Source organism: Hemicordylus capensis, chromosome 5 (genome assembly GCF_027244095.1).
Source record: "Hemicordylus capensis ecotype Gifberg chromosome 5, rHemCap1.1.pri, whole genome shotgun sequence".
In the NCBI taxonomy this organism is placed as follows: Eukaryota; Metazoa; Chordata; class Lepidosauria; order Squamata; family Cordylidae; genus Hemicordylus; species Hemicordylus capensis.
Window position 1 is genome coordinate 31,614,997 of NC_069661.1, and position 27,676 is coordinate 31,642,672.

General features: G+C 45.0%; 1 protein-coding gene across 8 annotated transcripts in view; it reads right to left on the bottom strand.

Annotated features, from left to right (window-relative positions):
• The window catches only part of EMCN (endomucin), a 92,313-nt gene extending 64,997 nt beyond the window's left edge, over positions 1–27,316 (bottom strand). For 2 of the 8 annotated variants that reach the window (XM_053257939.1, XM_053257936.1), the window contains exons 1-2: positions 27,115–27,316; positions 368–412 (exon numbers count right to left, since the gene is read on the bottom strand). In XM_053257939.1, the coding sequence (XP_053113914.1) occupies positions 368–412; positions 27,115–27,172 (103 nt within the window). In that variant the 5' untranslated portion in view covers positions 27,173–27,316. The remainder of the gene's footprint in view (positions 1–367; positions 413–27,114) is intronic. The other 6 variants (XM_053257940.1, XM_053257933.1, XM_053257941.1 and 3 more) reach the window with 5 other exon arrangements.
• Positions 27,317–27,676: the final 360 nt, after the last annotated feature.

Sequence of the window (27,676 nt, forward strand, 5' to 3'; positions counted from 1 at the left end):
CTGAGGCTGGAGGCGGCCTATAGCCAACAGACTAGTAGCTGTTGATAGACCTCTCCTCCATGAATTTATCCAAAACCCTCCACCAGAAGCATTTGGTGGGCCAGCATATTCTGGGGTAAATTTATTTATTTATTTATTTATTTTTAATTGTTAAATTTATATATCACCTTTCATTAAACACAATCCCAAGGCAGTTATAGTGCAAAAATAGTGCATTCACCTAATGTCAGTGGCAAGATTCTATGCAGAATTGGGTATCTGTAGGTCATTGGGAAGTATGACTTTATTTTGCACAAACATTCTTCAAAAGAGAGAATTGATCATAGTTATTTTAGAATTTCAACAAAGTAAAAATACAAACATTTACCTGTGCTACTGGAAACAGTGGCTGCAGCCAGAGATGATGCAGAACCTGTACAAATAATATTTCATATTCAGTACAGTAATTTCATTTTGTAGTTCAAATTAATGTTACAATATGAGGGTAAAAAATCTTGGAATGAATCAACGTGAGGTGGAGCTGTCAGCTGCTGTTGGAGGGTGACAAGAGAGGGGGAGAAGAGTTCCCCACCTGATCTGCCAGAAAGCAGTGGGCAAAGGCATGGTGGTGAATCCCAGGCCAGCAACTAGCAAATGCACAGTCACAATTGTTGCTTCGGGGACACCATGCCTATACTGGGGATGAAGACAATGAATATGAATATTTATATACTGCTTTTCAACAAAAGTTCCAATAGTGGTTTACACTGATATAAATAAATAAAGATGGCTCCCTGTCCCCAAAGGGCTCACAATCTAAAAAAAGAAACATAAGATAGACTCCAGCAATAGCCATGGGAGGGATGCTGTGCTGAAGTTGGATTGGAGCAGTTGCTCTCCTCTGCTCAATAAAGAGAATCACTACTTTTAAAAGGTGCCTCTTTGCTCACTTAACAGGGGACAGCTATCTAATGAGCTACCAGATCCCTGAATGGTGTCGAATGAGGTGCTTCCTGCTTCCACTGCTGCTTCTCACAGGTACAAGCAGGGATTTTCCTTCCCCTCCAGTCATCCCACAGTGTCTGCTGGTGTCTAACTAGTAGATTGGCTCACCATCCACTATTATCTAGGGAACGGGCATGCAAAGAGCCACAGCTCAGTCTCGCAATCCATGAAGCCAATAACTGTGCTTTTGACACTAGGAACATAGGATAATCAGAGCCAGCGTGGTGTAGTGGTTAAAGTGCTGGACTAGGACCGGGGAGACCCGAGCTCCAATCCCCACTCTGTCATGATACTTGCTGGGGAACTCTGGGCCAGTCACTTCTCTCTCAGCCTAACCTACTTCACAGGGTTGTTGTGAAGGTGAAACCTAAGTATGTAGTACACCGCTCTGGGCTCCTTGGAGAAAGAGTGGGATATAAAATGTAAAACAAACAAACAAATAAAATAAATAGGAAGCTGCCTTATACAAAATCAGACCATTGGTAGGAATGTGCGGACAGGTTCGAATAGAAACCTGTTCAAAGTTGAACCAGTTTGGTTTGATGGCTGACCCCCTGCCTGGTTCATCTCGACATTGGACTGAACCCCACCCACATTGGCCATGGGGGGTTGGGGGGGTTCGTGAATATATATAAAATTGTTTTTTAAAAACGTACCCCCTCGGGGGGGCTTCTCTGAGGCCATGGGAGGGGTCCACGGAGGTGGACCCTCCCCCGACTGGCCTTCCTAATGCCAAAAATCACCCAGTTCAGGTCCTCTGCAGCCATTTTCAGGCCTTTCTCCCATTGCAGCTGGCATTTTGGAGGCTGCCACACATGCACAATGGCTCCTGTGTGGCTGGGTGATGATGCAGGGGCCCATTGCGCATATGCGGCAGCCTCCAAAATGGCCACCGAGATGGGGGAAAGGCCTAGAAAGGGCTGAAGAACACTTGAACTGTGTGATTTTTGGCATTAGGAAGGCCGGGGGGAGTGGGAACCTCCATGGACCCCCTCCCCCCGTGGCCTCAGAGAAGCCCCCCAGAGGTGGTAAGTAAAATATTTGTGAACCCCCCTGAGCTGAATTGAACCGGGCGGGGAGGGGACAAAATCGGAATGGCCTGGTCCTGTTCGGTCCAGTTCGGCCTAGAACCAAACAGGGCCAGCCGGTTTTGTTCATACCCCATACCATTGGTCCATCTAGCTCAGTACTGTCTGCACTGGGGTTTTTTGTACTTGTTCGTTTTTTCTTTGTTATGGCCTGTGGTTATAACATTAACATTTTGACTACTGACTGATTGGCAGTGACTCTCCAAAGTCTCAGTCATGAATCTTTCCCAGCCCTATCTGGGAGTGAACCTGAGACCTTCTCAGGTCCCAGCTCAGTGGTAGATGTTGCAGAGAAATTACTTATGCTCTATAAGTAACTGAACAGGAAGCCAACTTTAAATGAGAAACAAGAGTTTGATATTTATTACCAGCTAAACCATAGGCAGTGAGAGGGAGAACCTCTCAGTTTGAATTCAGGACAGCAAGTAATAAGCTACGAGGGAGGAGCTTAGTATCCACCCCCAACCCCAAACAAAGACAAAAATTTATGCAGACAAGCATGCTCCTAGACAAGAACAGAGACCGAAACCTTGGAGAACCACTGCCAGCCATACTAAGCTAGACAGACTAATGATCTGACTTGGTATACAGCAGTGTCCGATGCCCTTAGAGGATCTTTAATATTATTATTTTATTATATTGGTTTTCAACAAAAGTTCTTCAACACAGAAAAAGAAATAAGTGGTTCCCTGTCCCCAAAGGGCTCACAAACGAAAAAGAAACACAAGGCAGACACCTGCAACAACCACTGCGAGGGATGCTGTGCTGAGGTCTGATCAGGACAGTTAAGTTCTCCCTGCTTAATATAAGTGTAGCCGCTTTAGAAGAAGCCCCTTCACTCATTTAGCAGGGATAAGTTAGCATCTGTTACGATCAAATGGCAAAATCTATTCTCTAATCATACAAGGGGAAAATACATCTCTAAGCACTGTAGCCTAGCTGTCCCTTAGCTGTTGTTCTCTTGTTAGCTGTGTTCCTTTTGTTAATGTATGACTGCAGTAATTAATCAAGTCTTCTGTTCAACCCTCTGATGTTTGGATTCAGCGGCAGGAAATATTTTCCAGAGGTTCACATTTGAAGACGTGAATTGACGGCAATGCTGGCAACAAAGGAAGGAGTTGCTTTTCCTAGAACAAAGCTAACCCCCAATTGACAGGTCTGTTCTCAAAATATGATTTTAAAAAATAAGATGAGAAAAAGTTGTTCTTTTCCAGTGGTTGCTAGTGGCTTAATGATTGTTGTAAGATCCTGTGCTGAAGATAAACACGCCATGAGTGTTGTTAACTATTGTTCTCAACAATTTCTGTCAAAAGAATAATTAGCACTCAAAGAGAGGGATTGGGATGGAAGCAGGGTCCATTCTCTCAAGCAGCTGTTTGAACAGTTGGTAATGCTTTGATGGTTTATTGATTAACCTTCTGTTATAAATTGCCATTCATGTAGTGGTTTTGTGCTGCCAGGAGATATGCCAATTACAATTGGAGCCCATTTCTCCATTAATTAATGCAGGGGTCCTCAAACTTGACTCCTCAGATGTTGGACTAGAATTCTCAAGAAGAACCACCACTATATAATAGCCTAAAAAGTTATGTTTTAAAAGTATGCGTGGAACTTGGAAAACTATCAAGTCTATAAAGGGTGGAAGTATATAATACCTTCAAATACCAAGGAATAAAAAGATAATAAAAAGAGAAATATTTAACAGACAATCTCATTTCAGACATCAATGTGAGCAATGTATATACAAAAGTAAAGACATGTAACAATGAAAACCATGAGTACAGGTGGACCTCATTATCCACAGAGGTTCTGTTCTCGCATATTACCATGGATAACAAAACTCTGGATAATGAGTCATTGAGTCTATGTGAACACAGGGGTTAGATTCCCAGACTTAAAATACACGCCAAAACCCCACAAAAATGGCCATAATACCGCCCAAAGGTTACGTCTCTGTAAGTGCCCTGCTGTGCTCCATGGGTCTCCTGGTGTCCAGCAATGCCCCCCTGCAAATGCTCCAAATAGCCCCCAAAATCACAGAGATGGCTCGCCCTGACAAAATAGCAGCTGGAAATGACCTCCACAATTACTTCTGGCCCTCTAGGAACTATGGATACTTGGGCTTTAACTCTTTTGTATCTGTGCATAATGAAACCTAGACACCCATGAATATGCGGAACCACAGATATATATACTCTGTGTATAACAAAGTTCTCCTGTATAGAACAACAAATTTTGTATAATGTGAATTTACGATCAACCTTACAACTGTGGCCCCCCCAAATAAATATACAACAAATGTCACAACTTGCAGATCAGTCCTCCATAAGTTGGCCTTCTGAGCATCTAAATATCCAATGTGAATTGAAGAGGAATCCAGTTGTCCTGAATAAGGTAAAAATATGAATTTTGTATCTTATGTGTAGTTGACATCAACAGCAAGTTGCATATAGGGAATGTCCTTCCTTATCTACTGTAGCCATACGCTTTTCAGCCTATAATAGGCCTTCTTCCATGGCTTTATTATAAAGGAATGCTTGTACTTCCCAGGTAGCAGCTAGGCATGCTATCATGTGGAGCCAGGTACTTGATTTCCAATTGGTATAATTTCAAAATTTCTCAATAAGAAATTATAATACATGATTTAAATAAATAAGATGTCACAGTAGCCTAATTACTTTTGCAGTATCTATGACTGGGAAATTGTGACCGCTCCCGTCAACAAAAACTTGAGAATCCAGTTTGGTGATTTTTAAAAAAAATCTAGTTTTGAGGGGGGTAATTTGGGGGGTCAGGGGGGTCATTTCCGGGGTCAGAGAATCATTCCTGGGGCTTGGGGTGATTTTCTGGGGTTTGGGGTAATTTCCAGGGATCCAGGTTTGATTTTGGGGGTTTCAGGATCATTTGGGTCAGGAGGACATTTCCAGGGCTCAGGGGGTCATTTTAGGGGGTCAGGGGGGATTCTTTTATTTTTTAACCTTTTTCCAGTCACTTTGCAACCGCGATTCCCCTAACCCCCTTTTTGCCATTGAAACCAATGGCTCTCCAGCTATGAATTTGCCAACCGCAAGGGTTTCCAGGAATGGAACCCTCACAGTTGGTGAGGAACGGCTGTACAGTATATCAAGCCTCCAGTGTCTTCCTCCCTCTAACACTCTGGTATCAAGAGCACACCCCAACCTTGCATAACAGTTTGGTGGAGAATTTGAAGTCAAGAAGGGGGGAGGATAGAGTGAACATCTGGATGCTTGGACCAAATCTCTGGTTGCCAGTGTTTATCTCTCCCTTTGCCTCTTTTTGGCATAAGATCCCTACAACAGAGGTATTTGGGCATGTGAAATTCTAAGAGTAGGAAGAGCATGGACACCTGGAGTAGACACCTGGAGCATCACTGACCTGGTCCATAAATAAATAAATAAATAATCTTTATTTCTTAGCTGCCCCACAACAAATTGTTCTCTAGGTGGCTCACAATACGGCATTGAAATTATTCAATGGTTCATGCACATGAAATAAAAACACAGAACACATTAAATCATAATGGGGCAGGGGAATATAATACACAGTACAAAGCCATTTAAAAACCTCTTTTAAAATCAAAATTGAAAATCAAAATTTAAAATGCCTGAGTGAACAAAATGACCTTTACCTGGAATCTAAAATAACCAAGTGAAGAAGCTAGGTGAACCTCACTGGAGAGGTCCACCTCCCCAAATAGGGAGTATAAATTGTGCACTCATAGGTCTGTGAACACCCAAAGGGTTCCCACTGAAAGACTACTTTTATAAAAAGAGGTGTGTATGTCCTTGGCCATAGAGTACCAGCAAAGGCAAAGGAATTAGAGTTTTCCTTGTGCCCCTCAATTGTGGCAGTGACTGAATAGCTTGTAAAGAGTTTCAAGGTGGACAACTTGTGACTCTGGCCTGGGGTGGAAGCCTTATGCAATATGAGTGTATTTTTCAAACTGGATTTTTTTCCAGTTCAAACTATCACAACCTTGACATTTTGGAGTGCTGTCACCAATCATAGATAATACTAGGCTGGATGGATCAATAGTTTGACTCAGTACAAGGCAACTCCATAGCTGCATTCGGACATTATATTGTATGTGCGTACAGGTGTCTGTATACATGAACATGGTTTTTGGGTGAATGTCTGTACATGTGTGCATTTTAAAACTGAACCTGTGTACAGGTCCTGTCAAATGCAAATATACATGCATTGAACATAATATTTGAATAATGATGTGCGTACAGAGGTGTATGTGTGTACACTGTACACAAAAGCATTATTCACATGATATGTTCAACATAGAGTTTATGTACAGTGTACATGCATATAGCTCTCACACTGATGACCTCAGGAACTGGGCTATAGGTCAACAGTAGAGCATCTGCTTTGCATGCAGAAGGTCCCAGATTCAATCTCCAGGTACGGCTGGGGGAGGCTCCTGCCTGAAACCTTGGAGAGCCACGGCCAGTCACCATAGACAATACTGAGCTAGATGGACCAACAGTCTGACCCAGTATAAGGCAGCTTCCTGTGTCCTTAAGATCTCTTTCACTTCCCTCTTGGCATAGGAATATAGGAAGCTGCCTTCTACTGAGTCAGGCCATTGGTCCATCTAGTTGAGTATTGTCTACAGAATGGCAGCAGCTTCTCCAAAGTTACAGGCAGGAATCTCTCCCAGCCCTATCTGGAGATGCCAGGAGGGAACGTGGAATCTTCTGCATGCAGAGTCTTCCCAGAGCAGCCCATCCCCTAAGGGAATTATCTTATCGCCATCTCCCTTTCAAATGCAAACCAGGTCAGACCCTACTTGGCAAAGGGGACAATTAATGCTTGCTACCAGGAGACCAGATTTTGTCCCATTGTTGACAGTACTGAGCTAGATGGGTCAATGGTCTGACCTGGTACAAGACAGCTTCTTGAATCAAATTTTGGCCTTTTGAGAGGCGTGAGCCTTGGCTGCTGTCTGTTGCTGCTGTGGTCTGACGCCAGCCGTGGTAAGGAGAAATGTTCTAGCCCAGTCCTTTACCTGTTATGGTGGTTTTCTGTTTTCTAGTTTGTGGCACAGGAAGACATTCAGAAATGTGTTTTTCCATCTACAGCATGAGGTGGCTCACCTAATGCTGCCACCTCCTGCTGCTTCATGTGTACACCAGACCACAGCCCAACTACCTCCTGGATATGATGCAAGGCCTTTTCATTTGGGCAGACATTTTGTCACCAGAGTGTGTACAAGTGTGTTTAGAAGACCCATTTGAATAACCAAGAGCTCTGATGACACTTGAAAATGTTTTCTACCATGAATCTCTGTAGACTGGCAGGCTACAAATCCAGCTAAACAAATATAACCTGTTTCATGAAGACTTCTGAGAGAGAAGATTCCACAACCACAATACCACCCATGCCAGCTTCGAGTTCCACTAAGGATAAACATAGTACAGCTACTTCAGAAAGATCTGGTTTGTGGTACATGCTGTTTAGGAAGATTCCCGTTTACAAAACCAGGAATAGCTTGCTTCCTCTTTATAAATATCATTCGTGTGTGTGTGTGTGTGTGTGTGTGTGTATATATATATATATATATATATATATATATATATATATATATGATAGCTGGTCTGTGTATAATTTCAGTCCAGTAAATATACTTAAGTGGCCCTGTTCTCTGCATATTGACTTCACTGTGAAAGAGGTCAATTCTCTATGAAAAGCTTAATTATATGGCAGTTATTATAGTGTGAAGAGCAAATTATAGTTGAGAACTCAGACATAGGAAAAGTCTCTATTGACAGTGATGATAGGTCTGAATTTTTCAGCACAACGTGCCGTGTAAATTGCAGTCCTTATTACAGAGAATATATAGCAGAACAGGCTAAGATGTTTAGGGACAGAATGTGGGCAGAGAAAACTATATGACTTTTGAACCACCTTATTACTGCCCACCGAACGGATACACAGGCTGGTGTGCATATCTGTAAAATAAAGTGAGTTAAAGGGGATTTAAGCAGCCTATTTGTGCACAAGCTGTGTGCCACCAGCATGACAGCAGGTTCTTCAAGAGACCCTAGTCCCAGAGTTTTGGATTGCTGATAGGCCTCCAAATTAATTTCAAGGTATTTTTAAATTTGCCATTGCTTTAGCTGATTAATCAAACCAATTAATTAATTAAAGCTTTCTGCCACATTTACAATTCTTATATGATCTTTCACTCATCTCAGTAGGCCCCCCCCCAGACATTCAGTAATTGTGTTGGTGGGGGTCAAAGTGGGATGGAGATTTGTACCCACTATCTCTACTATTCCTGACCTTCACACATTCACATGTTCACCTGCTTGTCTGTGCATAATCTTGATGCATACACCTTAAGGATGTTCAAACATCTGAAAACACTCAGAAAGAGAAATATTGCACCCCCTGCCCCCTTCACACATTTTAGCATAATGTCTGCAAAGAACTGCCTGTATACACAGACTGTGTACACAACTGGGGGACCCTGCCTCTTTAAGGGTTCCTGATCATGCGAGCAATGCATACGCACATACATTTTGAATGTGTGTAGGCTCTTTCATCATTCAGTAGGGGTGCAAACTCGGATTGAAGCTATGCCGGGAGACAACCCCCACCCCAAATATTTTTCACAATATCCAGCCATTAAGATCTTCAGGACTGCTTTCAGTAGCCATCTGGAGACTGGTACTGATTTCTGGCACCTTCAGGCCAGGCTTGGAGAGTTGGCAACCTTTTCTTTAGGCTGAACTCTCCAAGGAACGGGATGGGGTCACAAGCATACCCAATCCTGCCCCCCTCTGCATGTGTTCAGAGGAATGTCTGAACAACAATCCTCTTATATCATTACAGATTTTCTCTGCCTGCTCTGAGCTATGCAAAATGCATGGACAAAGATCCTGTGTGTACACCCGTTGTACACACATGGGCTCTGTACAGACAAGAAGGTGAACATGTGGAGTTCTAGATTACCTCTTCACAGTGCACTCATTGAACATCTTAAAGGGGCTAGTATTTATCCAGGTTTGGAGTTCTGGGAGTTACTTCTTTCATAACACAGACTAGTCTCTAAAGATATCACAAAAATAGAATGCAACAGTACTGAGAAGTTTTGTTTTTACAATAAACTCATTAGCAGGCTGTGATGTGGTCAATTGTACAAATATAACCTATTGGTATGATGAGTATGACTGATTCCTTGCAGAGAGAAATTTTGCACAACATGAATATTTTTAAAGTGAGAAATGCATATCTCCTTATATTAATATTATTATTTCTTGTTTACACAGTCAGACAGGTGTTATTGACTGGTTTGTTTTATCCAGACATTGAGTTCTTCCCAAGGACCTGGGATGCCAGAATTTTATTGTCAATGTTGTTGCTGTTGTTATAGAATCATCACAGAATATAGGCTGTTCCCGGTAAAGTTGCTTTTTGTAATTGGCTGATGGTGGTTTCTGTGGCCCCTATGGTGTTGAGGTGCTCTTCAAGTTGTTTTGGAATTGCACCTAGGGTGCCAATTACTACTGGGATTATTTTGGTCTTTTTCTGCCACAGCCTTTCAATTTCAATTTGTAGATCTTTGTATTTTGTGATTTTTTTTCTATTTCTTTTTCTTCTATTCTGCTATCCCCTGGTATTGCTATGTCGATTATTTTAACTTGTTTTTCTTTCTTCTCAACTACAGTTATATCTGGTGTATTGTGTGGCAGATGTTTGTCTGTTTGTAGTCGGAAGTCCCATAATATTTTTGCATCTTCATTTTCTACAACTTTTTCAATTTTATGGTCCCACCAATTTTTAGCTACAGGTAACTTGTATTTTTTGCAGATGTTCCAGTGTATCATCTCTGCTACCTTGTCATGCCTTTGTTTGTAGTCAGTCGGTGAGATCTTTTTACAACAGCTGATTAGGTGGTCCACTGTTTCATCTGCTTTTATTATTATTATTATCAGCAGCAGCAGAAGCAGTAGTTATAGTAGCAGCATGTCATGCCTGTGAATGTTTAGGGGGCATGGCCAAACAACCTGGGAGGTGTCGCCTAGAATTCTTATCACAAGCATGCCACAAATGGAAAGCAGGTAATAAAGTGCATGCAGAACACATGATTCCAGATTACCAAAGCATCTGAGTTACTGTATGTTCTATTTCTTCTTCATTAGGGCTTCTCATCTGCAGTGACCAGGAATTCCAGTTTATACCTCTCAGTTTAATTAAGGAGTGACACTGGTCATGCATCAAAATAATCTTCAGATATAAGCAGTTAGATTTTCAGAGAGCAAAAAGACAATGCCAAGAGTTCAAATTGCATTATATTAATTGATATAACCCTGTCCTTGCAGCAGAACAATGTAAAATATAGTACACCTCATTTACTCAGCCTGTGGTTTTGGGACTGTACTGTATACCCTAATCGTGCCCCTAAAGGTTTCTAACTTGTCCCCCAGCAGCCTGCTACAGCCCACCATGATGACAAGCTCAACACCCAAAGACATCAGCCTGTTTCCTGTTCCTACATCTTTTTCCAGAGGGAGGAACACCGAGCTCCTGCAAAAGCTGTGCAAACTGTTTGAGGAGGCAGAAGCAATGACCTGAATACTGCAACACAACAAACCGGAAAACATCTAAATAAAGTACAGTGGCCTAACTTCCACAAGCGCAGCCCCCAAATCCCTCTCCAACTTGGAATTAAATGTCTGAAAAGCTGTGCAGGACACAGAGCAGTCCAGGGTAAGGCCCTATGGAGATAACAACATACTTCAAAAGCAAAACCCAGGAAGCCAAAATACTCTGGGTGGAAAGGAGGGAAGTGGAACGCTGACTTTGCCATTGGAGTGCCAGTGGACCACCTCACCAAATGAAGTATAATGAATGGAGCAAGGCTGTACTGGTATAGCAACATTGGCCAAAGATCCTTTGGAAAATGAGAAGTGGTGAATCGAGATGAATTCCTCAGGAGCTTTTTAGGAATCCTTCCTGGGGAGAAATCCACAATTTGAGCAGGAGCAGGTGCGTGTACAGTCCCAAAACCTTGTGCAAGGAAATATCCCTCTGTATCTTTCACAGTATTACCTGCTCTATGCCCTGAACTGACCTCAAATTCTTGACCCATACATGGATACTTCAACCCAGAGGGAATGTGGAGTCTCTATGAAAAGTCCCATAGCAGAAACTTTGTGCCTTGCACCATGGTATAATGTATCAACAAATAGCTTAGGGCTTCAGTTTTAATTGGACTGAATCCTTCTGGAAGGAGGGGATACAGCCTCACTCCTACCCTTCTTGGAACCATAAGAAGATTGTTCTTAGCTCTACTGCTAAATGGGCATCTTCTGAAGCAAGCTATGCTTGGGTATTTGCCCCAACAATCATGATGGAATCAACATGGGGAACATGTGCATTGGCCAACACAATTGAACTCCCCATTAGAGAAGATGGGGTTAAATCCACTGAGAAGCTGCTGCACCACCCTGTCCACTACCACCACCACTTTGGGCAACTTTGATGTCAAATGGGCACCATCTGACCAAGCCTCTTGGATCAGCTTGGCTGAAGTCATGCTTTGGAGCTAGAGCTCCCCTTGTGTCTGTCCCAAGGCATGATGATGGGAAGACAGTCAATGGTAGCGAGCATGCGACAATTCTGGTCATACGTCAGCCATGAATTCCCCACAACATACATTGACCATGGAAGGACCATGAATGGCCTGCACTTGAGGCACAATACCCATATGGATATTAAAAGCCGAGAGCCAATTGGCCCAGGCACTTGTACTTTGATTTTTCTTTCTCATCCATGGGTCCTTTGGGGTGACCCATTGTGCTCTCAATGCCTTTCAGCACACAGTTCAACTGATGTTTCTCCACTTAGAGAAAGGTTTCTGTATGCATGTGCCTGTATACATGATCACACTAGGGAATTTGACCAGTACTGTGAACTGGCCTTGCAGATGTGAAGTTAATGGAACCATAGGATTTTAGAGATGGAAGGGATCTTGGAGGTTTTCTAGTCTATCCCTTATTCACAGCAAGAATCCACTGCAGCATCCCTGAGAAATGGCTGCCCAGCCTCTGTTTGAAAACTTTCAGGGAAGGAGAGCCTGCTAATGCATGAGGCAGGCTGTTCCATAGTCATACAGGTCTTACCATTAGGAAATTCCTCTGAATCTATCATCTGAATCACCTTCCTTGTAATTTGAGCCCATTAGTTCTAGATGAACTAGAACTGGTTACCAAGAAATTTGGGAACAAATAAAGGAAGTACTTTTTCACACACCACATAATCAATTTGTGGAATTCTCTGCCACAGGATGTGGTGACTGACTGCCAGCAGCCTAGATAGCTTTAAGAGAGGTTTAGGTAAATTCATGGAGGACAGGTCTATCAATGGCTACTAGTCTGAGGGCTATAGGCCACCTCCAGGCTCAGAAGCAAGATGCCTCTAAATACCAATTGCAGGGGAGTACAGTAGGAGAGAGGGCATGCCCTCAGCGCTTGCCTGTGGGCTTCCCAGAGGTATCTGGTGTTCCACTGTGTGAAACAGGATGCTAGACTAGATAGGCCTTGAGTCTGATCCAGCAGGGTTGTTCTTATGTTCTAGTCCTGTACACAGAAACCACAGAATACGCTTCAGATATAAATAAAATAATTATGAAATAATTCCTGGCTGGAATGACAACAGTCAGAAATGCTGTTATATAATTCCAGTTGGGGGTGGGGGGGCAAGGCAGGGGGGACAAAGGCTCTTCCCAGCTGTAGGCAAGACATGAAATGGAATTCTGTACTGAAGCAAATGATTGCTGAATTTGTTTTTGCATTATTCAGTACAATCTTGGTATATAGCTGGCTGCCTTGACCTTAGCAACTAACGTCAGCTAGAGGGACGTGACAAAGCCATGTACTGCTTGAAGGGGGTCACTGCAGCTGCTCATGCAATACACTTATTTTTAGAATATCCTGTTATCTTCCCTACACTCACAGCAGCCACACCCAGCCACACCACTCTGCCCCAACACATTTCTGGAAGTGACTGTTGAGATCGGTAAAGAGAGCCCAACTCCCACGTGAAATCTTCTGTGGGAATGTTGCTAACAGCTTTCACCACTGATGCAAATTTATACTGAAGGCAGTCTGAGGGAGTCTTTTCTGAAATGCTTTAAAAAGGTAAAGCTGCTACAGCCAAAGGTGCAGAGCATGCCTATGTGCCCTGAAAGCAAGTCAGAAAAGAATTCAAAATAGAAATGCATGCACAGGTGAACTGGGAAATTAATTCTTTGGTGATTGCAACATACAACAAATAGAAGGTGCTGTTGGGATATAGATATATAGATATATATACCATTGAAATGAGAAGCAAGGCCTGCATATATTGTTAGACCTAGAGGCGGGTCTCACGATCCTTGAGACCTGCTTTCGCTGAAACTGCGGGGAGAGCGGGCTAAGCCCGCTCTCCCCGCAGACAACCGGGCAGGGAGCCCTGGGTGGCTAGATTGGCCGTCCACACAATTGCCGGCTCCGTGATGGAGCTGGCGGGGGCTGGGGGGAGCGGGGGATCACATGGCCCCCATAAGCCCCAGTATGCCCTGCGCGAGCACGCAGGGCATACTGGGGAGACCCCCAGAGCCGGGAGTCTACTTGCAAGTAGCCGCGGTGCGGCTACTCATGAGCAGATAGCCCAGGTTTGCGGAGCACACACTCCACAAACCCGGGCTAAGGGGCGGGCTACTTGAGTGGGTTAGCCGCTCAAGAACCACCGGGCTCACTTGTGAGCCCGGTGGTTCTTACGATTAACAAAAATTGGGCTAGGCTCTCCTAGCCCGATTTTTGTTAATCATGAGAATAGCCCCCTAATCTGGTGAGCTGGTGCAGAATATTGGTTAGCCACTTTTTGACAAAGGGTGGCATATCCTGTTTACTTCCTGTTCTTAGCCTATTTCTACATAGGAACATAGGAAGCTGTCATATACCAAGTCAGACCATTGGTCTATTTAGCTCAGTATTGTCTACATAGACTGGCAGTGGATTCTCCAAGGTTGCAGGCAGGAATCTCTCTCAGCCCTATCTTGGAGAAGCCAGGGAGGGAACTTGGAACCTTCTGCTGTTCCCAGAGCAGCTCCATCCCCTGAGGGGAATATCTTACAGTGCTCGCACTTCTAGTGTCCCATTCAATTGCAAACCAGGGCAGACCCTGCTTAGCTAAGGGGACAAGTCATGCTTGCTGCCAGAAGACCAGCTCTCCTGATCTTCACTATTTTTCAATCAGGGGTCACTTTGGCAAAACAAAAAACAAAACAAAAAATCCCTGCAATGTGAGAGTCATTTCCCACTGTGCTGACCTGCACAGTACTATTCTTTTCTCAGTGCTGGGAGTGCCCTTTAAGTGAGACGGGGCCCTCTCTTAAGAGCTCTATGGGGAAAGCACTGGGGAGGGCTATACTTTCCAGCACACCATGCACGGCTGCCAAGGTGGTGCAGGGCTCAAGAGGGCTTTGTTTCCTTCAAAGTAGCCCCTCCAAAATTAGGCAAAGTGCCCCACTGCATGGTGGGAAAAGTCACCTCCTCATGTTGCTAGGAGGACTGTGTAGAGTGCTCAGCTTTGGCTGAAGCTGCACATAGATGCAATAAACTGTTAGTCAAGGAGCTGTTCTTTATCTCATATCTTCATCCAGAAATGCCTGGAGCAATTTCTCTTCTATTTGGGATAATGAAAATCCTCCCAAGGTATTGCTATTAGCAAGCCTGAACAGGATTGTGGGATATTGTTTAGGAGCTGAAGAGCAGGCAGCTCTGGACTAATGGGAGACGTTACAACTAGACAAGAGCCAATAAACCAGTAGTAATTTCCCACAAGATCAACATCCAAAGGCGAAAGGGGACATAGGTCAAGCCAGAATTTAGGATGAGAGAGGGCGAGGACAGTATTTGGGACCAGAAACCAAAGGGTTGTTTACAAGTCCAGAGACGGTGCAGGAGATACAAGGAAGCTTTGCTAAACTGGAGAGAAAGTTACAGCAGGGTTTGAGTGTTGACCATGTAAGAAAGCTAGAAACAAGAAGGAAATGAGGGCAGTTGGAGGCAAGCAAATGAAGATATAAGGAAAGCAATGTCTGTGGATGCCAACTACACTAAACCTGGTGCAGGCAAATTTTGGGGCAACTGGCTTGGAAGTAAGCCTAACTGAACTCAGTGGGATTTACTGCTGAGTAACCATGCATGGGATTGGTCTGAAAGAGGCCTTCAGTAGCTGAGATGTTTACATAGAAGATGATCAATGGAAGAGCTGAGCCTCTCATTGCTGCCCAATACATGCCTTTCAAGAGTGGGAGAGGGCTGTGTTGGAGACACCCCCCCATTGGGGATGCCTCCCCCCTTGACCCCAACATTCGACTCAGAGGTACCAACCCAGAAGTATGTGGAATTCAGGCCTGTGTCTGGTTCCATTTTATTAAGACAGGAATTAATGCCAGGACTCAAGTTGAATTGACACCCAGATCTGCCTGGGTAATGCTTGGTAAATGATTTGTAAAGGCAGGGGTAATCTAGCATTGTTTATCAGTGTTTGTGGAACTCACAAGAGACTCAGTGGGTCAGGCTTAATTACCAGTCTCACACTGCTGAAATTATCCTTTTTCCTCACTGACAGGATGCTTCTGCCTCAGTCAAATGTATTGATTAACTCGTCTCACACATGTCCCCCTTTTTATGTTACTTTAAATATTCTCTTATTATAATTACACACTAGATAGAGGTACACAAGAAATAATGTAATTGCTGTCTCACACAAATAGAACTAATTCTCGCACTAACTCCTGACTTTTAACACCTTTTGGGACCAGGCTAGCAAATCTGGGACAAGAGAAGGGGCCCATTTGCAACTCAGAGATGCAGATTTGCTTTGGGCAATGTCCCCTTCTCCAGATAGCAGCTAATAGAAGATGAGATTAAGATCTCTCTGGACTGGCTGAATAATTAAAAGATGATATCCTGGAGGTAACAGCAAGTTGTCACCTTTTGGGGGACCCAGGAAAAGATGAGGAGATTTCAAATAGACTCTATAAGAGATCAAAGGAAAATACAACTATAAAGAATGAAGCTTACTGGACAGAGAACTAGCAGTCTTGTGCCTACAAGCAGTCTTTCGCCTACAAGCAAGATCTGCTCAAGAGCCATCCCAGAGTTTGCTGCTAAGCCATGGGGCAACAAGCAGGAACTCTGTCCATGAACCGGAACTCTGTGACTTCTGCTGCGCAGTGAGAAGTCAAGACTTCCCCAACCATGGTGCTCTGACTCTCAGCCTTGCTCTGAGCAAACTGCATGCTTGATGATCGCTCTAAAGACTCCTGGCCCCAGCTAAAGCCTCACTCCTTCAGCTGAAAGATCCACCACTCTCAAGCCTCTGATCCTGGTAATATGCTGCCTCTAAAAGCCTTGGATCCCTCCATCCTTTCCCCTTCTTCTCCTTTCCCCTTATCCCTCTACTAATTCCTGATCTCCCCAAACCATGCCAGCCCTCAGCCTTCCTTACCTCCCCCCCCCCCTTTTCCGTCTATATCTGAATTGTATTAGGCTCTAGGAAGATTTAATACACACATATGTTAGTTAGGAACACTGGGTGAATATTGATGCTGGCTAGGGTTGAAATACTGTTAGTAATACTGATAGAATGTTCTGCTTTCTGCTCAGTTAGATTGATGTTGTTATTCTTTTATACTCAATAAAGCCCATTGACTCATTTAGGATTGGTCTGATCTCCTTTCTTCCTTGCGTCCAGATCCTACATGGTCACTATATAAAAGAACTTGGTCACTTGGTGACACTATGAGACAGGCCTAATTTTGTATGCTAGCTAATGAGCATATTTAGTATATAAATCAGGCCTGGACCACAACAGCTGAAAGGACCAAGGCTGGTCCATTGTCTCTGAATTAGCTCTGACAAAGAACTTTCACTGGTCCACAGTGGATTAGTAGGGTTAGTGGTGTGCACAAATCAGATTTTGCAATTCATTTTGAGCTCAAAATGCATTGCAAAATCCTTGAATCAATTCGTAGAAACGGTGGCCATGGCTGGATGTTTTGACTAATCACTTCGAAAAGATTTGAGTGATTAGGCCATAGGGAACAATGGGGAAACCAAAAGACCCCGTTGTTCCCCATGGGTAAGTCCTAGGAACACCAAAGTTGGCTGGGTGATAGGACATGATGGGTGCTACCTACCATCCAACTCACAAACCCCCTATAGGTTTATAAATATGGGATTCCCATCATGCCCTACCACACAACCCACTTGTTGTCCCTAGGACCTACCCATGGGGAGCAATGGGGTCTTTTGAGATCCCCATTGTTCCCTGTGGCTGGAACAAGCAAGTGCAAACTTTCTTTTTCTTTTTCTTTTGCAACCCTGCCTTGAAAAACACTGAAAGCACACAGTAAAAGAGAATCTCTGTCCCTCCTGACACAGAACATGCATTTCAAAGACAGTACAAATATGGCCAAAAAAAGAATCATTGACCCAGAATCCATTGCCAGCCACAGTGCCTGTGCTGCAGTAACATCACTAGCACAAGTTGCTCTCTCACACAGAATGATGACTCCACCAGGGCAGTGAGTGAAACCCAAGTTAGTGCAAATATGGAGCTGATTGCACAGCAATCACCAAGAAAATATCACACAGAGACAGAGAGAGAGCTCAGCTGCCACTGTCCATTTCTCATGACAACACTAGCTCACAAACAAAGCAAACCACAACTCAAGGAAGGCAGGCACCCAAGTTCTGCCTTTACAAATCCAGGTAGTTATAGCGGCAAAAGCACAGCATATTGGAGCTTAGGGCAGTGAAACAACTCAGACAGTGGCTAGAGCAATGCTGGAGGAAGACCTCTTCCTCCTCCTCCTCCTCCTCCTCCTCCTCCTCCTCCTCCTCCTACTACTACTACTACTACTACTACTACTGTTATTTATATACCACTCTTCAACCAAAGTTCTCAAAGAGATTTACATATAAAAATGAATAATACATAAATAACAGACCTGTAATGAATCTGACCAAACATAGGTTAGAGCTTATTTTAGGGACTACTCCAGGGCAGTGGGGTGTCAAAGAAATGTGTTTTCTTCTCTGCTTCAATTGCGTCTGCCCACTGTAGGCTGCTGGCCTACAGTGGGCAGACCCAAAGTCAGTGCTTCACACAGCCCCCCATGTGACCGGGAAAGAACCATCAGCAGCCCACAGTGACCAGTTTGCTTGTCACTTCGCAGATTATGACGCTCACATCTGTGCCAGTTTGGACATTGGATTTTGGCAGTTCCAGCAGACAAGCCTTGGGCACCATCTGGCTCGATTGTGATGGATTCTTTTCAGTTAGTGCAGCCTGAGGAAGTGGACAAGATCCTAGGCAGTGTGCGGGCAATATATGAACCCTTGCCCTTCATGGCTAGTAAAATCTGCCAGGAAAGGAACAGGTAGGTGGCTGAAGCCATTATTCATGCTTCGTTAAGGGAGGGCAAGATGCCATCGAGCCTCAAGCAGTCAGTGGTAAGACCACTATTTTAAAAGCCCTCCCTTGATTCCACCAACTTTGATAACTATCAGCCTGTTTCAAATCTTCCATTTTTAAGGAAGTGGTGTCTGTGCAGCTACAAAGGGTCTTGGATGATACAAATTATCTAGACCCCTTTCAATCTAGCTTTTGCCCTGGGTTTGGTACTGAAACTGCCTTGGTCGCACGGGTGGATGACCCATGGATGCTAGGAACTAGACAGGGGGAGTGCGTCTAGATCCGTGGATCTAGACCCGTGGATGCTAGGAACTAGACAAGGGGAGTGCGTCTCTGTTGTTTATGCTGGACCTTTCAGGGGCATTCAATAACATTGACCACGGTATCCTTCTGGACAGCTTCTCAGGTACAGGGAGCGGGGGTGCTGCATTGGAGTGGTTCCGATCCTTTGTTGGGGGGAGGTTCCAGAAGGTGGTGCTGGGAGACTTCTACTCAATTCCTTGGCCTCTGGCCTAAAGGGTCCAGCAAGACTCAGTTTTGTCCACATGCTGTTTAGCATCTACATGAAACTGCTGGGAGAGGTCATCAGGGAGTTTGGACTGAAGTGTCATCAATATGCAGACAACACTCAGCTCTACTTTTCCTGGACATCAGATCCTAGGGAAGCAGTGGATGTACTGAACGGGGGGCTGGAGGCAGTGATGGGCTAAATGTGGGCTGGATGTGGATGTCAAAAAGGTTAAATCCAGACAAGACAGAAGTGCTGTTGGTCAGTAGAGAAGCCAATCAAGATATGGGGTGATTCAACCAGCTCTGGATGGGTTTGTACTCCCCTTGAAAGAGCAAGTGTGCAGCTTGGGGATGTTGCTGGACCCGGCTCTGCTCCTAGATGCTCAGCTGGAGGCGGTGGCCACTGGGGTGCCTTTGCACAGCTTCAGCTAGTGTGCCAGTTGCGTCCCTTTCTCGAGAAGGCAGATCTGGCCACGATTACCCATGCCTTAGTCACATCCTGGCTGGATTACTGCTAGGTGCTTTACATGGGGCTGCCTTTGAAGAATATTCGAAAACTTCATTTGGTACAGAGTGCAGCTGCTAGGGTTCTCTCTGGAACTGCTTGCTTGGAGCATATTACACTTATTTTGAAAGAGCTGCACTGGCTGCCAATTTGTTTCCAGATCGGGAAACAATTTCTGGAAAAAAGGGACTCAAATCGAGTTGGAGGGGGGTCATAAAAAGGGACTCCGAGCTCGAATGGGGTAGTTTCAATTCGAACTCTAATCTTGCTGTTTATTTCAAGGGTGATTTCAAATTTGAATTTGAATCACTCAAAATGGTCCATTTTGAGCTCAAATCCATTCAAATTGAATCAATTTGCACATTCCTAGTAAGGGCGACTGCATCATCATCACCCCATAACATACCTGCCAACATTTCACTGATGAAAATAAAGACATGCCTATGAATGCCTATTATTGTGTAAGAGGCATGGCCTAGCAACCTAGAAGGTGCGGTGTACAATGCCTAGTGGGCATGGCTAAGCGAAGGTTGCCCCTCTACCCCTCTTTGCATTGCAAACCCCCATGGACCTCTTTCAGTCCTTGTGAGCAAATGCTCTTCAAAGCTACTGGATGACATACTGTGCAAAGTCCTGTCTGTTTTGTGTGCACAGCTGTGCAAGAGCAGTCTTGTGCAAAGCATGAAATTGCACAAACACAGTTGCGTGATGGATGGCCACTGGAAAGATTCCATGTGTTTGCACAAGAGCCCTCTTGCGCAACTGTGCAAATTTTATGTTACAATGCAGGTGGAATTACGCACAGTATGTGAATCACTACTTTTAACTTACAGTACATATAGTGGAGAGGAGCCTTTGGCCCCTGTTGTGAATCTGTGTTCTCCCTGCCTCCATTCCTGAAATGTATTTGCCTCCTCCACTGACTGAAACCTGAAATAGAATCCCAGCACCAGCAGTAGCACAGCTCCTACATAATAAAATGTACTGACACAAATAGAATTTCAGGCACAAGGACAAAAATGAGTGGGAGAACATTTCTTATATCTTGATTCAGTGAATGCAACGACCATGTATGCCACAACACAAACTGTATGCACTATCACATGTACTTCCCCATGCAGAAGGAGAACATAGCTGTTAGCTGTTATTTGTTTATTTCGGTCCAAGGCGAAGAAGAACATAAGAAGAGGATCAGGTCTAAGGACTATCTAGGCCAGAATCCTGTTTCCCACAGTAGCCTACCAGATGCCCCTGGGAAGCCCATGAGCAGGGGCTGAAAGCACGCCCCCTCTCCTGCTGTTTCCCCCCTGCAACAGGCATTTGGAGGAATTCTGCCTCTGAGCCTGGAGGTAGCCTATAGCCATCAAGCCTGGTACATTGATCAGCTTGTCCTCCATAAATTTATCTAAGCCCTTTTATTTTATTTTTATTTATTTATTTTATTTTTGCATTTTTATACCGCCTTTCGTTAAAAGATAGCCCCAAGGCGGTTTACAAAAGTTAAAAACATACAATAAAAACACAATAAAAACATCATGCTAAAAGTATAAACACATATAAAAACAGGCATAAAACAATACAACAAATAAAAACACCCAGAAGCAGCAGTAAAAACGATTATGTAAAAGCCTGGGTAAAAAGCCAAGTCTTTACAAGCTTTCTAAAAGCCGTGATGGAGTCCGAGGAACGAATGGCCACTGGGAGAGCATTCCAGAGTCTGGGGGCAGCAACAGAGAAGGCCCTGTCCCGAGTGCACGACAGCCGGGCCTCTCTCATTGTCGGCACCCGGAGCAGGGCCCCCTCAGATGTCCTCGACAAGCGGGCAGCAACCCTTGGGAGCAGGCGGTCCCTCAAATACCCCGGGCCCAAACCATTTAGGGCTTTAAAGGTCAAAACCAGCACCTTGAATTGGACCCGGAAACGAACCGGTAGCCAGTGCAGCTCTTTCAAAATGGGGGTGATATGTTCCCAACGGGCAGCTCTGGATAAAACCCTCACTGCCGCGTTTTGCACTAGCTGCAGTTTCCAGATATTCTTCAAGGGCAGCCCCACGTAGAGCGCGTTACAGTAATCCAGCCGTGACGTGACTAAGGCGTGGGTAACCATGGCCAGATCTGCCTTCTCGAGAAAGGGACGCAGCTGGCGCACCAGCCGAAGCCATGCGAAGGCACCCCTGGCCACCACCTCCACCTGAGCTTCCAAAAGCAGAGCTGGGTCCAGCAGTACCCCCAAGCTGCGTACTTGCTCCTTCAAGGGGAGTGCAACCCCATCTAGAACCGGTAAAATCTCCTCATCCCGATTGGCTCTCCTACTGACCAACAGTACCTCCGTCTTATCTGGATTCAGTTTCAGTTTGTTAGCCCACATCCAACCCATCACGGCCTCCAGCCCCCGGTTCAGGACATCCACCACTTCCCTAGGATCAGATGACAAGGAGAGATAGAGCTGAGTGTCATCCGCATATTGCTGACAACTCAGTCCAAATCCCCAGATGACCTCTCCCAGCGGCTTCATGTAGATGTTAAACAGCATGGGGGACAAGACCGAACCCTGCGGGACCCCACAGGCCAACGGCCACGGGGCCGAGCAGTAGTCCCCCAGGACCACCTTCTGGACCCTCCCCTCAAGAAAGGACCGGAACCACTGCAACGCAGTGCCTCCGATTCCCATACTCGAGAGGCGGCCCAGAAGGATACCATGGTCGATGGTATCGAACGCCGCTGAGAGGTCCAGCAGAACCAACAGGGACGCACTCCTCCTGTCTAGTTCCCGGCGTAGGTCATCCACTAGAGCGACCAAGGCAGTCTCAGTCCCATACCCGGGGCGGAAGCCAGATTGAAAAGGGTCCAGATAATCCGTATCATCCAAGACCCTCTGCAGCTGGGACACCACCACACACTCTATCACCTTGCCCAAAAAGGGAAGGTTAGACACAGGTATATTGTTGTCCAGGTTGGAGGGAACAAGGGAGGGCTTTTTTAATAGAGGTCTTACCACCGCCTCCTTAAGGCACGATGGCATCCTGCCCTCCCTTAATGAAGCATTAACGATCACCTCCAGCCATCTGCCTGTCCCCTCCCTGGCAGTTTTTATTAGCCATGAAGGGCAAGGGTCAAGAGCGGACAAAGTCGCCCGCACACTGCCCAGGATCTTGTCCACATCCTCAGGCCGCACCAACCGAAAAGAATCCAACACAACGGGACCAGATGGTACCAAAGGCACGTCTGCCGGAACTGCCAAAAACTCTGGAGTCCAGGTCAGCACGGATGCAAGCGACTTTATCTGCAAAGCGACAAGCAAACCGATCACAAAGAGCTGTAGATGACTCCTCCCCCATTGTCCGGGGGAATGTGTGGAGCAATGTTTTCACCACACGAAACAGCTCTGTTTGCCTGCACTGAGCAGACGCAATGGAGGCGGAGAAAAAACATTTCTTCGCCGCCCCCACCGCCACGGCATACTCCCTAAAATGGGCTCTAGCCCGTGTTCGGTCGGATTCGTGATGACTCTTCCTCCAGCGTCGTTCCAGCCGTCGTCCGAGTTGCTTCATCGCCCTAAGCTCCGAGGAAAACCAAGGAGCAAAACGGGCTCCACCAAGCCAGAGAGGGCGTTTGGGAGCAACCGTGTCAACAGCCCGGGCCATCTCTCCATTCCAGAGATCCACCAAGGCCTCGACAGGGTCACCAGCTGTGGACACTGGAAACTCCCCAAGGGCCGTCTGAAATCCAAGCGGATCCATAAGCCTCCGGGGGCGGACCATCTTAATCGGCCCACCACCCCTGCAGAGGGCAGACGGAGCAGTCAAACTAAACCCCACCAGGTGATGATCTGTCCATGACAAGGGAGTGGTCTCAAATTCCCCCACCTCCAGATCATTTATTTCCCAGTCGGCAAAAACCAGATCCAGAGTGTGTCCCACCACGTGGGTAGGGCCCGATACCAATTGAGACAGGCCCATGGTTGCCATGGAGGCCATGAAAGCCTGAGCCACACCCACCAGGGGGGCCTCAGCGTGGACATTGAAATCCCCCAAAACAATAAGCCTGGGGGAACCCAAGGCCACCTCCGAGACCACCCCCACCAGCTCAGGTAGGGAGACTGAAGTGCAGCCGGGTGGTCGGTACACCAACAGAATCCCCAGCCTATCTCGGAGGCCCACCCTCAAGGACAAACACTCGAAATTCTGAGATGGCCTGACCGGGCACCTGGAAATGGGGAGGGTCTCTCGAAAGATGACTGCAACGCCTCCTCCCCGACCCTCCAGGCGGGGCTGCTGCACGATCTGGAAACCTGGAGGACAAAGCTGAGAGAGACCAACCCCGCCCAGCGCATCCAACCAGGTCTCCGTCACACATACCAGGTCAGCACGCTCATCCACAATCAGATCGTGGATGAGAGATGTTTTTGTGTTAACTGACCTGGCATTCAGCAGCAGCACCCTAATCCTCGAAGGAGTGTTCCCAGAGCTCCCTAGGGTCAGAGGGTTGGGAGAAGGGCCGGAAAAAAGAACAGGCCTCAATTGCCTGGACTGTTTTCCCCTGTAACGGCCTGCCCAACTCCCACCTCCATACCTCCCTCTGCCCGCTACCTGTGATATTGCTGCCCCCACTCCAGACCCACTTTTTTGCTCTCCCAGACACATCTCCCCAGACTAACCCACCACGGCTTCTTGGCTTAATTAAAAAACAAAACAAAACCAGGCTTGCATAGTCTCCTGCTGACTTCTTAATTGTGGGAAGACGGATCTTCAGGGCAGAAGGAGAGAGATCTTCTGGGCCTCAGGCAGCTCGCCCCACGGCAGAGAGCCACAAGGACGAGAGCCCTTGTGCTCTTGCCCTTGTGCTCTTGCCCTTGTGTTCGCGCCCTTGGGCTAGCCTGCCCTATATAGCAGCAGTTTATAAAGCCATCCAATCTAGTAGCCATCAACACATCCCATGTCAGAGAATTCCATAGATTAATTATGTGCTGTGTGGAAAAATTGCTTCCTTTTGTCAGTTTAAAATATCCTTTTCATCATTTTCATGATTCTAGTGTTGTGAGAGAGGAAGAAGAAGACCTTCTCCCTATCCATGTTCTCCACACCACGCATAATTTTATAGGCCTCTATCATGTCTCCACTTAGTCACATTTTTTCTAAACTAAAAAGCTCAAAATGTTGTAGCCTTACCTCATAAAGTGCTCTAGGCACCCGTTCATCTTGGTTGCCCTCTTCTGCACCTTTTCTAGTTCTACAATATCCTTTTTGAGATATGGTGACCAGAACTGCACACAGTACTCCAAATGTGGCCGCACCATAGATTTGTATAAAGGCATTATAAAATTACCAGTTGTATTGTCAATTCTTTTCCTAATGATCCTTAGCATGGAATTTGCTTTTTTCACAGCTGCCACACACTGAGTCAACATTTTCAGTGTCCACCTGGGTGTTCCTCTCCTGCTCAGTCACTGACAGCTCAGACTCCATCAGTGTAAATGTGAAGTTGGGATTTTGGATAATTTCTGAATAAATTAAAAAGCATTGGTCCAAACAGAGATCCTGCTTTTTAGTTCTCTCCATTGTGAACATTGTCCAGTTAGCCCTACCCTGAGCAGGTCTGCATAAACTGAGTACCAGTCTATGTGTAATCATGGACACAGTGTGTATTATGCTGTCAGATGCCCTCCAAGATTTCACCTATGAAAATCGGGATATGCCTGTGAATGTGTAGAGGGCGTGGCCAAGCAACCTGGGAGGTATGGCATACAGTTCGGACTACCAACATGCCACTAATGGAAAGCAGAGCACATTATTCCAGATTCCCATAGCTGATGAGCCAACATCTGAGGCATCAATTCATGCAATATATGCATAAGTGCAAAATCATTAACAAAATAGTAGTGCTGGATTTTTTTCTGACCTCTAATTCCATTCCGTTCTAATTTATATATATCCGCTCAGAAGTAGGTGCCAGAGACTCTCTGCCTTTAGTAAATAAACAAGGCACCACCCACTCTCCATAGTTTATAAAGGCAGTTTCATGAGCTCATGTGCTTGAAGGCATTTTCAGTCAGGGCAGCAAAATTATAAACGGAACCATTTATGTGATTTTAAAAAACGAATTATATATCGTCTAATCTCTGTGTATGTCATCTGAAGTTTTGCACTGCCCTCTATCCAATCACTTTGCTGCAGAAAAAATAAATGGCATTCAAGGGCTGTGTTGCTTTCTGATAAACATAATGCAAAGCAGAGTCTGCCCCTCTTGATCTCTTTCCACCTTGCTTTTCAAAAGTCCTGTAATTTATTCAGTGTTTAACAATGGCCAGCAAGGCTCCTTATTCTAAATTTGTCAGGCAGCAAAAATCGGGCTCTAACATGGACTTTCAGAGCTTACACTGGCTTGACATGGGTTTTAAAACTGATCTTTCAGTGGCAACACTATCCACGACAATCTCTTTCTCTGCATTTTTAACAGCAATGAGCCAGAACAATAACAAGACTCGGGATTTTTTCTTCAGTTCCTAACAAAAAACCCACGGAAAAAGCTCTTATTCAGCAACTGTGATTACATAATCCTTTGACAACAGGCATTCTGCTATCTGGTTAGGAGCCATTACATCAGTAGTCTATTATATCTGTGAAAAGGCACGGACTATGCATTTTCTTAAACACAAACATAAAAGCAACTCTTCTAGCAAACCCAGAATTCTTGGATTCAAATTGAATTCTTTCCAAATACAATCAAGAGCTCCTGTTGCTCTCTGGCTATCACCTTAAATAGCATAAACTTTTCTTTAAACAATGAACAAAACTACAAACAATGTTCAATAGATATTAAATCAAGTGGGGTGTTTAAATCATTGGCATCCAGAAAGGAGAGAGAGAGAGTGAGAGAGAGAGAATTCCAGATTCAACTAGTCCCAGTTATACAATACCAAAATGAATGTGGTCTCAGTCACCTATTCACTCCAGAAATATATTTGGAGGTTATCTGTTTCTTTTGCATTATAGTATATATATTTCTGACATGATGCAGGAACCTCTGCCTATTTGCCATTTTTGTTCTTGGATTATGACACTCTGTAATATGGATGACCTGGGTTAATCTCTAGGAGTGTCTGATGTGTGGATGATCCGGTCCTTAGAGGGCGATCCTGTTGAATGGCCATTAGGATCCCTTATCCTAACAAATCAGATATTGGAACAATTCAGGTGAATTCTTCCCATACGCCACATGATCACCTATATCTCTAAAAGAGTGTACCAGCAAGGTATATTTCCCCCCTGAACATACTAAAGTCCAATTTAGAAATAAATAGAGACCCATGTTCTCTTCTTCCTCCTCCTCCAGACATGAAATCACTCAGCCTATGCATGTGGATATAAAGCACCATGCTACTATAGTCCAGTGAGGAGGCGGTAGTATAACATGGAAGCCTCTTTTTAGCCACAAATCCCCACTGTTTCCAATCCCCACTGTTGCTTTTAGAGGTCAATCGAGAAAGCCGGAAAAGTGGCAAAGAGGAATATGACCTTACCATCGTGGCAGAGAGTGAACAAAGCCAGGGAGAAGAAGGCTGTTCCAAAGAGCTTCATAGTTCTCTGTCTTGCAGGCAGTCCTTTCCAGAGACAGAAGGCAGAAAAATCTTTCACTGTGAGACAGGGCCTTAATTAGCAAGTGGGAAAGGTGTGCAGAGACACTATGAGTGGCCACTGCCCATTCCTGCTTATTTGGGGGACCTTGATAAAGAACGGGAGGAAACACAACAATCTCCCTCTGGGAGTTCAGCATGGAGGAGATTTATTGTTTCAGCTCTTTAACAGGAACTCCTTTCCTTTGGCAGGCAACCGTGTTTTTGTTACTACTGTATTTTGTTCTTCTTCAGCCTCAGAGGTCAGGATTCAGAGGTTGAAGAGAGCAGATCTTTCTTTAGAAGAAAACCAGATTTGTGCTTTTTGGGAGGGGAAACGTATTTTGGGAATCTATATATTTTGAATTCCAGAGGCCATCTGAATTGTAGAGCCATCTCTAGCAGTAAAAATCACCACACATCTGGTAGCACTTTAAGGAATATCAGTGTAATCCCTATGCACACTCAT